The sequence below is a fragment of the Populus euphratica genome, unplaced genomic scaffold (genome assembly GCF_000495115.2).
Source record: "Populus euphratica unplaced genomic scaffold, PopEup_1.0 scaffold534.1, whole genome shotgun sequence".
In the NCBI taxonomy this organism is placed as follows: domain Eukaryota; kingdom Viridiplantae; phylum Streptophyta; class Magnoliopsida; order Malpighiales; family Salicaceae; genus Populus; species Populus euphratica.
The window spans coordinates 64,304-80,007 of record NW_011500408.1 but is presented as its reverse complement, the minus strand read 5'-3'; the positions used below and the strand labels follow the sequence as shown (position 1 = coordinate 80,007).

The following is a 15,704-nucleotide window of genomic DNA, read 5'->3' as shown; positions in this document are numbered from 1 at the left end:
TACTGTTGTTGTTATTGTTGTTTTATAATTGTTGTTTATAATTTTTACAATTAACCTCCCTGTGGTTCGACCCCGGTCTTGCCGGGTTATTTATTACTTCGACACTCCTGCACTTGGGAGAAGACATCAATCTTTTAGTCGTGTCATATATCTAGTGAAAGAATGTATAATCTTAGGGAAATCATGACCTCCAAACCAAGTTTGCATCTTTCGCTAGAAAAGTTATGGCACTAAAATTGAAAAGGAATGGTCAATTAAAATCTGTTCAAGACATTGTGTGTCAAATTTGTGAAACCAATGACCATTTGACAAATAATTGTCCAACTTTGCTTTCTTTTAGGGAATGCCTCCATGAATAAGTCCATGCTTTAAACAATTTTTAAAGACCCAATCATAACTTGTAATCACAAATATACAACCTTGGTTAGAGAAATCATTCAAAATTCAATTAGAAGAGTGATAACAATAATGTACAAACTTCACAGCCACCATTTCAAGTACACCATAATTTCCAAAATTCTCATGGATATGCACCTCTTTATGCTCCATCTCTTAGAAGAAATCTTGAGGAAATATTGCATGCATTCATTGAAAAGCAAGAGGTAATCAACACTCAACTTGCTCAAGCTATGACAGATTTTAAAGATGCTCTTGCAAAATTCACATATGTTCTCAGTTTTTAAAGAAAGGTAAGTTTCATTTCAACCATAGCAAAATCCCAAGGGGCAATACAATGCAAATACAAATAATTCCAGAAGCCAACACATGGATCAAGTCAAATCAATCATCACTCTTCGTAGTGGTAAGATTATTGAAAAATCCACTCTTAAAGTTTGTGAGAAAGATAATGAGTTAATCTCTAAGGGTAAGTAAGGGGTTGAATCTGAAGATTTCAAAGAAAAGACTAATTTCCCTCCAGCACTTCTATTTCCTCATGCCATGACCAAATAAAAAAAAGTCAATCACAACTCTGAAATCTTTGAAACTTTCAAACAAGTAAGGATCAATTAACCTTTGTTGGATGTTATTAAACAAGTACTTTCTTATACTAAATTTTTGAAAGATCTGTGTACTGTGAAGAGAAAACTGAATGTGAAAAAGAAAGTCTTTTTAGCCGAACAAGTAAGTGTCATTCTTCAGAACAATAATGCTTTGAAATATAAAAACCCTAGTTATTCTATAATTTCTTGCTTTATTGGAGAACATAAAATTAAAAGAAGTTTACTTGATCTTGGAGTTAGTGTGAATTTACTTCCATATTCAATTTATCAAAGTCTCAATCTAGGTGAGTTAAAATCAACTTCTGTAACTCTTTTACTTACCAATAGATTTGTATAAGTGTCTAGATGAATAGTTAAGGATGTGTTAGTACAAGTTGATAAATTCATTTACACTGTAGATTTTATTGTTTTGGATACATAATGATTAGTGCTTAAAAGTGCATTTTTATCATGGTTTTATATCATCATTTTGCACTTGAAGTATCAATAACTCCTTAACTAAAGCATGTTTTATAATAATATATCTAATAATATAAGATACCTTTAATTTGTGGTAAATGTTCATTTTAAATGCAGGCCTATCACATAAATGAAATGTTTGATTGATGACTTTAAGAACTTAAATTGCAAGGGCAAAAAGATGACCAAAATTAGAAAAGAGATGTCGGTGCAATCCAAACCGGAACACTGTTTGGTAATTGGGTCATATCTGGAGCTATAGATCTTAGATTTAGGTCTACTTTATATGGATGGAAAGGTAAGACATAGGTCTAAAACTTTCATATGGAGCTCAAGATCTGAAAAGGCCATTTTCAAGTCCAAATTGTAGCAACAACAAAAAAGCCCGAATCTGTCCTCCAGCCCGAGCACTGTTCAGTATTTTGGCCATATCTGGAGTTCTAGAAGTCGAAATGAGCTGAATTGTTTACACAAGAAAGTTGAGACAATTGCCTACAACCTTTAGTTTTTCAAATGGCTCCATTTTTGACGTTATCAATGACGTTTTGGGCAGACAAGAGAAGATAAGGATTGTCACCAAGTCAAGAGTTGGCCACCCACTCATCAATTAGTCATCAAATCAATAGTTCCCAATTTTGGCCTATAAAAGGAGGCATTTGCCATGCATTTAGGCATCTTGGTTTCCAGATCAAGATCATGCTCTTCCTTTCTCTCTTTGTATTTTTTGTATTGCTTATGCTTTGCTTTCATTAATATCAAGTTTATGTCTTTCATTTCTTTTCATTTTCTTAGTTAACTTTTATCTTATTTATGTTTTTATTTTGTTTATCTATTTTTATTTCTTTCATTATGTCTAGCTAAGTTTATTATGTCAAGGTGAAAAGGTTACACTAATGGTGTAAGAATAAGTATAGTGTAAACTTAATATGGACTTTAATATTTGATACTAACATATTTTGTATTTGTTATCTTGTTCACTCTTTAATACTTTGCTTGTTAAATGACTAATCTTGATTTATGTTGTATAACACTTGGTACAACAAATGCTTGGCACTTTCATAGTTCATACTGTATGGTATAACCGACACCTGAGCTATGAAAAAAACTTGATTTGTTGTTAACATAAGTTATAATCATTTATGCTTGACGAGATTTACAAGTATTAGCATTAATTGAATAAGATGACTAATGTAATCATGTTAACATTCTATAATCTAATTGAAACCTCCTTTGTGTGTGGTTTCCGATTGAAAAATAAGAGTTTATACTATACTTGTTTGACATACCATTAGTGGAACCTCTAACCTTGACATTTGTTATTATCATTGTTTAATCGTTACATTAAAATTTCATCTCAAAGTTCTCATCTTCTACTTCTTCTTCTCCTTCTTTTTCTTTATTATTGTTATTATTATTATTACTATTATTATTAGTATTACTACTATTATTATTATTGTTATTGTTATTATTGTTATTATTATTATTGTTATTACTATTATTATTATTGTTGTTGTTGTTATTATTATTGTTGTATTATTGTATTTATAATTTGTACAATTAACCTCCCTGTGGTTCGACCCCGATCTTGCTGGGTTATTTATTACTTCGACACTCCTACACTTGGGAGAAGACATCAATCTTTTAGTCGTGTCAAGTTTTTGGCGCCGTTGCCGGGGAGGTAAGTTTTGTATAAATTATAATATTTATTTTATTTTCTCTATTCCCTTTTCTTGTATATAACTTTCTTTCTTTTCTCTTGTTTCTTCTTCTTTTGTTTTCTTTTACCTTTTATTCTATTCTTACACGTGCATGAGAGTGTGGTCACGTACATCAAGTGGTAGACTTTGTAGGATATCCTCATCATTTTTAGAAAATATAGCCGAAGAAGATAATCAATCACTTCATAATGAGAATAACCGTGCTAGAACACTTAGAGACCACATGAATCCCACAAGAACAAGTGCACCATCATGCATAGTTTTTCCTCCCGATGCATCTCATTTTAATTTTAAATCAGGTATTATTCAACTTTTACCTTCTTTTCATGGCTTAGAATTGGAAAATCCATACTTGCATTTAAGGGAATTTGAGGAGGTCTGCAACACATACAATAATTTAAATTGTAGCATGAACACCATCAGATTAAAGCTTTTTCCTTTTTCATTAAAAGATAAAGCTAAAACATGGTTATAAAATTTGAGACCAGGATCCATTCGTGCTTGGGATGAAATGCGACAACAGTTTTTAAAGAAGTTTTTTCCATCTCATAGAACAAACTCTTTTAAAAGATAAATCACCACTTTCACTCAAAAACCAGGAGAAACATTTTACTAATGTTGGGATAGGTATCGAGACTTGCTTAGTACTTGCCCTCATCATGGTTTTGAAACATGGAGATTGGTTTCACATTTTTATGAAGGGTTAACACCTAGAGATGGCAAATGGTTGAATTGGTGTGCAATAAAACTTTTGAAGATAAAGACCTTGATGTTTCAAATATGCATGCTTAGTATATTTAGTGATATGGTTGAACATTTTCTTGTGATTTTTATGGATGATTTTTCTGTTTTTGACGATTCATTTAATGATTGTTTGACTAACTTAGAAAAGGTTTTGAGCAGGTGTGAAGAGAAGAATCTTGTACTAAATTGAAAAAAATATCACTTTATGGTAACAAATGACATTGTATTTGGTCATATTATTTCATCAAAAGAAATTGAGGTTGACAAATCTAAAATCGAGTTAATTGCGAACTTACCAACACCAAAATCTATTAAAGATGTTAGATCATTCCTAGGACATGCTAGTTTTTATAGAAAGTTCATCAAAGATTTTAGTGTAATATCAAAGCCCTTAAGTAACCTTCTAACAAAGGATAATATTTTGAATGGACTGAACATTGTGAAAAAGTTTTTGTTAAACTTAAAAACTTGCTTACTTGTGCTCCTGTCATTCAACCTCTTGATTGGTCATTACCTTTTGAAATAATGTGTGATGCTAGTGATTATGCCGTAAGTGCTGTTTTGGGACAAAGAAAAGATAAGAAACCTTATGTGATTTACTATGTAAGTAAAATTTTAAATAGTGCTCAAATGAATTATACCACTACTGAAAAAGAATTACTTGCAGTAGTATTTGCATGGAAAAATTCAGGTCTTATATTGTTTGCTCACCTGTTGTTGGTTTTAGTGATCATGTAGAATTGAAATATCTTCTTTCTAAGAAAGATTATAAGGCTAGATTGGTGCGTTAGATTTTGTTACTTCAAGAATTTGATATCACTATCAAAGATTCGAAAACTGACATTACACCAATCAATGACTACTTTCCCGATGAATCTTTACTTTCTGTCTCTACAATGCCTTGGTTTGGTAATATTGTCAATTTTCTTGTTTTAGGACAATTGCGAGCTCATTGGAGTACCCAAGATAAAAGAAAGTTCTTGAACGAAGTGAAATTTTTTTATTGGGATGACCCTTATTATTCAAATATTATCCTGATCAAATATTTCAAAGATGCATTCCTAACAATGAGGTAAGTAGTGTCATTAAATTTTATCATTCTCAGGCATATGGGGGCCATTTCTCATCAAGAAAGACAACTGCAAAAATCTTACAAAGTAGATTTTATTGGCCCACCATGTTCAAAGACTCACATGCATTCTGCAAGTCTTGTGAAAATTGTCAAAAGTTGGGATCAATTTCAAAACGTCACATGATGCCTTTAAATCCTATTCTTGTCATTGAGATCTTTGATTGTTGGGGTATAGATTTCATAGGTCCATTTCTTCCATCATTTGGTTTCTTGTACATATTAGTCGTAGTAGATTATGTTTCAAAATGGATAGAGGCAATTCCAAGTTGAAACAATGATCACAAAACATTGATAAAGTTTTTGAAAGAAAATATTTTGAGTCGATTTGGAATCTTTCGATCCATAATAAGTGATGGTGGCACACATTTTTGCAACAACCCATTTGAGTCTTTAATGAAGAAATATAGAATCACACACAAGGTTGCCACTCTTTATCACCCTCAAACAAGTGGACAAGTAGAGCTTGCTAATAGGAAGATCAAACATATTTTGGAGAAAATAGTAAACCCTAATAAGAAAGATTGGTCTTTAAGACTTAATGATGCACTTTGGGCTTATCGAATTGCTTATAAAACATCATTAGATATGTCACCTTATAGACTAGTCTATGGAAAACCTTGTCACTTGCCTGTGGAACTTGAACATAAAGCTTATTGGGCTATTAAAGCTTTCAATTCAAATCTGGATGATACTAGTCAACTACAAAAATTACAAATAAATGAGCTTGAGGAAATAAGAAATGATTTATATGAAAATTCAAGAATTCATAAAGCAAGAATCAAAGAGTTTCATGACAAGAATATTCTGAGAAAAACATTCAATGTAGGTCAAAAAATCTTGCTTTATAATTCTCAACTACATTTATTTCCTGAAAAACTAAGATCAAGATGGAGCGATCCTTTTATTGTGAAACATGTATATCCATATAGGGCCTGTGATATCAAGAATCCAAAGAATGACAATGTTTTCAAGGTAAATGAACATCGTTTGAAAGTTTACTTTGATAATTTTTCAGTTGAAAATGACTTTATTGAATTGGGTGATCCTGTATATAAAGATTGATTTTTTTTCTTTCATATTATTTTTGTATTTCTTTTTTAGTGATTTTTGTTAGCTTCTCTCACCCCGGTCAAATGGCGGACAACGGTACTCCGTGACTTAAGTTTGTTCTTTCAGTTTCCTATAATAACTGATATCTATATATATATTAGTGCAATTCTTTGAATCTCTCTTCCAATTCTCATTTGAAAATGGACATTAATCATGAAAAATTGAAAAAAGTATTTTCTCCCTCTGCCTCAGAATGCGATTACAAAAATTTACCATGCTAGATGTGCAAGATTGAGATTGTTAATGAATCATGGAATTCCTGAAGATATTCACTGGTTGATTGAAGCAAAGGTCCGATTATTAGGTGAGTCCTCTAATTCCTTCATTTCACACATGCTTGGAACAAGTAAAAACACTTTTGCAAAGAAACATCCTGTAAAATGAATGAAAGTCTGCCATCGATGTGTCATATGGACTTATAATGCATAATGTCATTCTTTAGGAATGGTATCTATAAACCGTGAAGGTAAAATACAATTCATTAAGGATGACCTGAGTAAGGAGTCTTTAGATAATCTTCTATTAACTCTTGAGAAGCATCCTAGTGGAGAAGTGCATTGTGAAATTCATGATTTATGGCCACTATTTCATAAAGAACATGCTCAACTTAGTCTTGGGAATCTGACTAAAAAAGATCCTGTTTGCCAGTTTTTAAGAAAACTGGATGGGAAGCCTATCCCTGACCATAGTGGGCGTTTAAACCATTTTTAGACGTAAAACCAAGAAAAGATGTGAGCCACAATCACAAATATTTGCACATACACATGCTTTTTCAAAAATAAATAAATAACAAGAGAGTGTGTGTGAGACTCCAGTTGGCCTCCACATAGGTGGTATGAATTTTAATGAAAAAAGAAAAAGCTTTAATCTGATTGTGTTCATGCTATAATTTGAGTTATTATAGGTGTTATAGACCTCCTTAAATTCTCTTAAATACAAGTATGTATTTTCTAAATCTAAGCCATAAAAAGAAGGTAAAAGTTGAATAATGTCTAGCTTAAAATTAAAATGAGATGCATCAGGAGGGAAAACTATACATGAGGGTACATTTGTTTTTATGGGATTCATGTGGTTTATAAGTGTTTTGACACAGTTATTCTCACTATTCTCATTATAAAGCGACATGTTATCTTCTTCGGCCATATTTTCTAAAAATAATGAGGATACCTTACAAAGTCTACCACTTAATGTACGTGACCAAACTCTCATGCACATGTAGGAAGAGAATAAACGGAAGAATAAAACAAAATAAAAGAAACAAAGTTAGATACATGAAAAGTGAAAAGAGAAAATAAAATAGATATTATAATTTATACAAAAATTTACCTTCGCGACAATGATGCTAAAAACTTGACACGACCAAAATATTGATGTCTTCTCCAAAGTGTAGAAGTGTTAAATAATAAATAACTCGACAAGATCAAGGTCGAACCACAGGGAGGTTAACTATATAAATTATAAACAACAACAACAACAAGAAGTTAAATAAGACTTTGAGATTGAAATATTAATGTGAGGATTAAACAATGATAAAAGCAAATATCAGAATTAGAGGATCCACTAATAGTATTTCAAACAAGTATAGTATACATTCTTTTTATTACTCAACTGAAAACCACACAGAAAAGAGGTTCCAATCAGATTATAAATTATTAGCATGATTGCATGAGTTATCTTATTCGAATAATGCTAATACTTTTAAATGTTATTAGGTATTCATGATTATAACTTATGCTAATAATAAATTAAGTTCCTTTCATATTACAAGTGCGGATTATACCATACGGCTGGGCTATAAAAGTATCAAGTATTTGTTGTACCAATAGTTATATAACATAAATCTATATTAACCATTTAACAAGCTAAAGTATTAAGAGTGGATAAGATAACAAATACAAAACATGTTGTATCAAACATTAAAGTCCATGTTGAGTTTACACTATACTTATTCTTACACTATTAGTGTAACTCTTTTACCTTGACATAATAAACTTAGCTAAACATAATAAAGAAGATAAACATAAATAAACAACATAAAAACATAAGTATAGTAAACGAAATGAAAAGCAGAAACAAGAGATTAAGAAAAATATAATATGAAATAAAACTTAAACATTACAAAAATATAAAGAGAGAAATGAAGAGCATAATCTTGATTTGAAAACCAAGATGTTTAAATGCATGGCAAATGCCTCCTTTAATAGATCAAAATTGAAAACTATTGATTTGTTGACTAATTGTTGAGTGGGTGACCACATCTTGACTTGATGACAATCTTTGTCTTCTTATCTGAATAAAACATTATTGCTAACATTAGAATTTGAACAAACTTGATCATGAAAGTTTTAGAAAATTATCTTAGCTTTCCAAAAAAAAAAATTAATGTCATTTTGACTTCTAAAACTTGAGATATGGGCTGAACACTGAATAATATTTAGGTTGCAAGATAAATTTTGACTTCTCTATTATTACTAAGGTTTGAACTTAAAAATGACCTTTTTAAATCCTGTATTCCTCATAAAAATTTTAGGCCTATATTTTAGCTTTTTATCTATATAGAGCAAACCCAAATCCAAGTTTTATTACTCTAGATATAACCTAATGACTGAACAGTGTTCTAGTTGGACTAAACTAGCATTTTTTTTAAGCTTAACTCTCTCTTTATCTTCTCAATTTCATTAGTTAAACTCATCAAACAAACCTTTTATTTATATGATAGGCCTGTATTTAAAATGAATATTTATCATAAATTAAAGGTATCCTATATTATTAGACATGTTATTATAAAATATGCTCTAGTTAAGAAGTTATTGATACTTCAAGTGCAAAATAATAAAAAAAAACCTTGATAAAAATACACTTTTAAATACTAATAAAAAAATCTCTATGTAGGGCTTTCCTATATTGACCCTAAACTCAGTATGTTTGTTTATGTTTTGGAAGTAAACCTATAACTTCAAATAGAAAACTAGTAATATGTTGTTTATAATCATATCTTTAAATTTAAAATAAATTTTTTAAACATATTTAATTAATTTATCTATTTTAAATATCAAGTGGTATAGGAATATGAATTATTAAAATAATCTAACACAAGTTTTATTGTTTTATGTAGCGAGTTAGATAAATAGTAGCATTATCAAGTATGTCCATTATTAGTTTGTAATTAAAACTATTAATTTAGTTATTTTTATATGTAAAAAAATTATATAGGTAATTGCATTATTGATAATGTCATAGGTTATATGGAATCCTTATTAAGAATTTGATTGGTTAGCTACTCCTTCTGTGTGTGTATTTATATTAAACACGGACTTATAGATAAAAATGGTTCCCCACTTATCTTTTTTATCTTGTTGAGTTGTATTTTTTAGATCATGCGGTGTGATAGTTCAGATGACAATAGCGCATCCTGATTAATACAAATACAAAGGACACATTGCATGTCATTAGTTATTGGGATAGACATAATGATTATAATTGTATGACTAACCATCTCTATTACAAAGCATAGTGGGATGCATCGAGAGATGAAATTTTTATTAAGGTATAGCATATTATTTCATATGATCAATATATTGAGTGATATTGGGGTATAACATGTATCATCACACCAAACCTAACACAAATTCATCACACAAATAATTTAAAATGTTGTAAGTATTTAATATTTTTTGCAATTAATATGTGATGTTTAATGTATTTTATTTATAGATTAATAACTATATTTACTCAATATTAAGTTGGTAATTTGTTGCATAATGATAAAGAAGTCGTTATTATATTTGTGAGCTCAAAGATAGACTTATTCATTATTATACATCTTGTTGGTTTAACTCTTGTTGCACTACATTTGAGATGTTTGGAGAGATATCATGTTGTGATGATGCTATTTTAAAAAATAAAAAGATTTAAATATTGAGAAGTTATAATATTGATGAAGTTAGTTTATTAACTCATCATTATAAATGTAGATAGACTAGGATATGTATAGATAATATAATAATGTTGTGTATTTTATTATATTTTTATAATTATTTTAGATTTGTCAAATTGAGATTTTAATATTGTATTTTATATTATAAATATTTAAATTTATTTTGGATAAATAAGTAGAATTTAAAATTATAAATTTACAATTGAATATATAATCATTAACAAAATATTGTTTATAATTGCAAAGTAATCATTTACAGGTTAACAAACATGACAACGTTTATAATTGAACGAAGACAACATATTATAATATTGTGTTATTGTCAATATTAGTTAATATTATAACACACGGACAAATACAACATTCACATCTTAGTAAATAAATTTTAATATCTTTTTTTTTTGTGCTTTTTCAAACCTAATAATATCCAACCTATTTTTATTCTGCGTTTTTTTTTAAAAATTATTTGTGTTTTTGGGGTTTGAATTTAGGATTAGAAATGTTTCTGAATAGAGATTTATATTTAGGATTAGCGTTTAGAATTTAAAATTTGAGTTTGAGAATTTGGGTTTTAAAGTTAGGGATTTTGGGTTTAGATTTTAGAGTATGGAGTTTAAGCCTTAAGGTTGGGGTTTACGAGCTCACTAACTGAACAACTGATTAGTTTGATTTTTGAGGTCGCTTTCAAGTATGAGTATTATCCTCTGTTGGCATCTTTTGTCTTGGCTTTTAAGCGAATAAAACTCCGACAGGTTGCGCAGGTAAATTTCCGTAGGCATCTATCTATAAATACAGTTCCAACAGTCCATTCTATTCATAGTAAGCTAAGGAACTAGCCATGGCTAAGTTAGGTCCTATCTTGTATAGGATCTTTTGTATGCTTTTAAGCTTTGTTTTGCTCACTCACTCAGCCCCTGAAACTGCTCTTGTTACTCAGCTTCCTGGCTTCTCTGGCACTTTTCCTTCTAAACACTATTCTGGGTATTTTATTTTCCTTTTGCCTTGTCATTTCTCTACTTGCATAGAATTTCTTGTTGCAATTACACACACACACACACACACACACACATATATATGTATTGTAAGTAATTCATTGCTGATGGTTCAAGATTTGTCAAAGCCAAAGCTAGTTCTTTTTATCGTTTCTCAATTCTGAATCACAGTGTAGTTGATATACTGGAATTAATGTCTGTATTGGAATTTTTTTGTTAGGTATGTGACCATAGATGAAAGTCAAGGCAAGAGATTGTTTTACTACTTTGTTGAATCGGAAAGGAACCCACCAAAGGATCCAGTTGTTCTTTGGCTCAATGGTGGACCTGGATGCTCTAGCTTTGATGGGTTTGTATATGAACATGGTATATATTCATCTCATCAAATTTCCCTTTTTAATCTATCTGTGTTATGCTTAGATTGAGATTTGGGTTGGTTATAACATAGGGATTGAAGGAAGCCTTGCGCCTCTTCCGTGATGATATTGGGGTTTCTCATAAAAAAATTGTCCACGTTTTACTTTTTAGTAATGTCAGTTTAGTTCTTCAAAAATGCGAGGCCCAGGGTGAAAGTTCAGTACGAATTCAAAACCCATCAATTTTATCATTTTGGCTATTGGACCTCATGGAATTGAAGTAACAACAAAGAGGATGGTCTTATTCAGCACCTAGCTATCTTGGATTTTTTTTTACCAATTCATACTCTGAAAACAACTGTGTCTTGTTGCTGTGGTTTTGTGGATTGAGTTAGTTGTCGGTTTTTGAACGATGAATTCAATGTATATGCAGGTCCTTTCAATTTTGAAGCAGCAGAAACAAAGGGAGATCTGCCCAAATTGCATCTTAATCCATACAGCTGGTCCAAGGTTGACCGAATTTTCTTCTGACAAAAGATATAATTTCTTTTGTGTGCTAAATTTCTTTTGTGTGCTAATAAACGTCATAAGATTGCTTTGGCATTTCAGGTTTCCAGCGTTTTATATTTAGATTCTCCTGCTGGTGTTGGGCTTTCTTATTCCAAGAACGAAACTGATTATATAACTGGTGACACAAGGACTGCCTCTGATTCGCATGCCTTTCTACTCAAGGTATATAGGGGAAAGAAAAATGGATAATTTGAGCATGTTTATAGCTGCTTTCTTATTTCCAAAATACTGAATATCAGTAATTTGCTATTCTGAAATCAGTGGTTCGAGCTATACCCAGAATTCCTCTCTAATCCATTTTTTATTTCTGGAGAGTCCTATGCTGGAATATATGTGCCAACTCTTGCTTATGAAGTCGTGAAAGGTATTTTTTTCAATCTATGAGTTGCGTTTTTGGAACTTGAGAGTATAATGCATTCTTGCTTTTTTCAGGACTTGATGCTGGTGTAAAGCCCATTCTCAATTTCAAGGTATGGATTCTTGAAATCCTCTTTTACTGAATTCAAAATTTATTACTGCTAAGTACTTAAACCTGCATTTTGTACAGGGATATTTGGTGGGAAATGGAGTTACTGATGAGGAGTTTGATGGCAATGCTCTTGTTCCATTTGCACATGGGATGGGCCTGATCCCAGATGAGTTATTTGAGGTGAGTAAGATAAACATTCTATGATGATTTATGCTGTTTCCGTATGCTAGCTTTCCTTAAATACTTGGAAATCTGCACCATGGAGTCTCACACATCATTATAAAATCCTTGACAATATTTTGTGATTTTGATATTAAGATAGAGTTTCTTTCTTTCATCAAAACGTGTTTTCTGACATTGCATGATATGCTACAGGAGGTAACCAAGGAGTGCACTGGAAATTTCTACAACCCACTCGGTGAAACTTGTGAGAACAAACTCCAAAAAGTTTACAAGGTACTTAGTGGGTTTCTCATAATTTGAAAAGTTAAAATAATCTCATAAAGTGCTCTGTCATTTGCATTGATATCTTTACTAATCCCAGGATGTTGAAGGTTTAAACATATATGACATTCTAGAACCATGCTATCATGGCTCAAATATAAAGGAGGTTACAGATGATAGAATCAGGTTACCATCCAGCTTTCGGCAATTAGGTGAGACCGAAAGGCCTCTGCCTGTGAGAAAAAGGATGTTTGGCCGTGCCTGGCCTTTTAGAGCTCCTGTAAGACCTGGAATTGTTCCAACTTGGCCACAGCTCCTGGATGGCGAGAGTGTTCCATGCACTGTAAGTCCAATATATATTTGTTGTAGATCCTGTGACTTTTATCTATTAATGTACTTATTTGTTTCTGAAATCCTCCAAGGTGAATTCTGGTGGCTTGTTCTGTTATCTAGATTTGCTGAATGTTATTGTTGTAATGTTTGATGCTATTTTATCTTATAAACTTCCACCAGTAATGTATGGTGAACATTGCAAAAAAATTGTTTTTCAGAAGGAAAAAAGATTGAAGTTGAAATGCTTCTTGAATAATGTCATAAGTTCTTAAGAATCAGTAATGAGACTACTGAAAGAAGTTCTACATTTGCATAGATGTGACACCATTTTCCAACTAGATTAGCTGATACTATTTCCTTTTGTTTTTCATTACAAAGGCCACGACCATGCCAGTGAGGAAAACAGTCATAACCTTTATAAGAGAAGGAAGCCCTGGGACAAAGGGAAAAAGTTTAAATGTCAATCTTGTGGCGGATATAATTTGGTCTTAAATAAACATTGATGGCAAATATAGAATGTTTTCTGAAACATTTCTTCTTTTTTTTTTTATATATCTTGAAGCTGGACAGATTACATGAAAATAGTCCATTCAATCAAAACGAGTAACCTTTATGAAATCTATGCTATGGTGTACCTTCTTTGAAACTTATTTAAAATTCACCATGTTTAGTTTTTAACCTTAAGGAATGTTATTGTTTGATTATTGTGCTTTCATTCTACTATCGACATCCCCCTTTGCAGTGTCCACCATCACTGTTTAAACAAAAGACAAAAGGATAAAGAAGATTATTTGTTTTGTTCATTTTTCTTGGTTCCTTGAAGCCAACCTGTCGTAGCTAGCTATACCCAATTGATACTTTCTCTATGTGCATGGTGTCATTTTCTTTGTTCACATTTGCCTTTCTGTTTGCTAACAATTTGGATTCATCTGAAATGCCATTTTGTTAGGATGATGAAGTTGCCACGTCATGGCTGAACAATGAAGCAGTTAGGAAAGCAATCCATGCTGAACTAGTAAGTTTGCTCAATTTTGTCAGTCACGCTATATTTTGAAAGCAGTTAACGTATTTTATGAACCTTATGTAAAACAGGAAAGTGTATCTGGTACTTGGGAGTTGTGCACAGATAGAATCCGTTTTCATCATGATGCTGGTAGCATGATTAAGTACCACAGGAACCTTACTTTGAAGGGATTTCGTGCCCTCATATTCAGGTACATGATCTTCAAACTTGTGTTCTTAATCTTATTAGTTTCGGTGAGACAAGTGACTTAGAGAAGACAGGAAAAGAAAGGAAAGGGGTTTAAATTGTTGTAAGATTTATTTTTACTGTTTTCCGCCTGTGTAAAGAACAATGGAGATACATATAACTTTGAACGTTCTTGTTCAGTGCTTGGTTTTTATTGGTTCCATCTGTGTAATTGTAGTTCTCTGCTCTTCAACGTCATGGATCAGATGAGATCCTCACAACTTTTTCTTGCACTGTTTATTCCTTGAATTATGTGGATGATAGTAACTGGTATAGCTTTGCTTTACTTGTAGCGGGGATCATGATATGTGTGTTCCATACACCGGGAGTGAAGCATGGACGAGATCAATGGGATATGATATAGTTGATGAATGGAGGCCATGGACTTCCAATGGACAAGTTGCCGGGTACTTTATTTGCTCTTCTTCTTTTGGAAAGGACAAACCTTTTCTTGCTTTCGAATTCCAATTGATGAGACTAATTTTTCAGTGATGAAATCGTAAGTTCAAAACATTAGGACAAAAGCTTAGAGGGAAAACGAAAGAACGTTCTCTTTATGACCTTCTAGTTTCCACGCTATTTTTATCGAGTAACAAATAAACACCTTCTGGGTGTCATTTTTGTTGCAGTTATACACAAGGGTATGCAAACAACTTAACTTTCCTAACCATGAAGGTAGGTCGCAGCTTACTATTTGATTCAGTGACTTGAGTTGTTCACCATCCTTGCCCTAATTTGATTATCATCTTGGTGCAGGGGGCTGGACATACTGTCCCAGAATACAAACCACGAGAGGCATTAGATTTCTACAGCCGTTTTCTGGCAGGGAAACCTATCTGAGACATTGTTGATCACCGGACTTCATCGCACGCAGAGAAATGAATAAATCCATCCTGCAGAAAACAACTTCCTTGTTAAGCAACTACTTTTATGCTACGCTACAAGTGAATGTATCTCATAATACTTTGCTTCTTCAAGCACCAATCTTATTGCAGATTCATCACTACATTTGTAAGCTTATGCTTGGACCAGTTTCCACAAGCCGTGGCCAAATCCTGCCCTCTGTCGAGTCTTAATCCAATAACTTTCTGACTAAAAAGAGGTTTTCCCTCCATGCGTAACTCATGATGCTCTATGATTGCTTTTTAACATTTAGCACATGAAATAAACTCTTGAGTGATTGACGACAG

General features: G+C 31.8%; 1 protein-coding gene across 1 annotated transcript; it reads left to right on the top strand.

Moving 5' to 3' along the window:
- The first annotated feature begins 10,853 nt into the window (after positions 1 to 10,853).
- On the top strand, positions 10,854 to 15,632 carry SCPL21 (serine carboxypeptidase-like 21). The gene is made up of 14 exons (XM_011011027.1): positions 10,854 to 11,082; positions 11,314 to 11,459; positions 11,883 to 11,959; positions 12,059 to 12,181; positions 12,281 to 12,383; positions 12,452 to 12,489; positions 12,567 to 12,668; positions 12,864 to 12,944; positions 13,033 to 13,275; positions 14,215 to 14,280; positions 14,358 to 14,479; positions 14,808 to 14,921; positions 15,144 to 15,189; positions 15,271 to 15,632. Exons 1-14 carry the CDS (start codon positions 10,940 to 10,942, stop codon positions 15,352 to 15,354), a joined length of 1,488 nt encoding a protein of 495 aa, XP_011009329.1. The 5' UTR covers positions 10,854 to 10,939; the 3' UTR covers positions 15,355 to 15,632.
- The last annotated feature ends 72 nt before the right edge of the window (positions 15,633 to 15,704 follow it).

Bases quoted from the DNA above. Each gene is read 5' to 3' on its own strand.
- SCPL21 (XM_011011027.1), top strand. From the start codon at position 10,940: ATGGCTAAGTTAGGTCCTATCTTGTATAGGATCTTTTGTATGCTTTTA. The intron at 11,960-12,058 runs GTTGACCGAATT...TTGGCATTTCAG, and splicing joins ATCCATACAGCTGGTCCAAG to GTTTCCAGCGTTTTATATTT. The intron at 12,490-12,566 runs GTATGGATTCTT...CATTTTGTACAG, and splicing joins AGCCCATTCTCAATTTCAAG to GGATATTTGGTGGGAAATGG.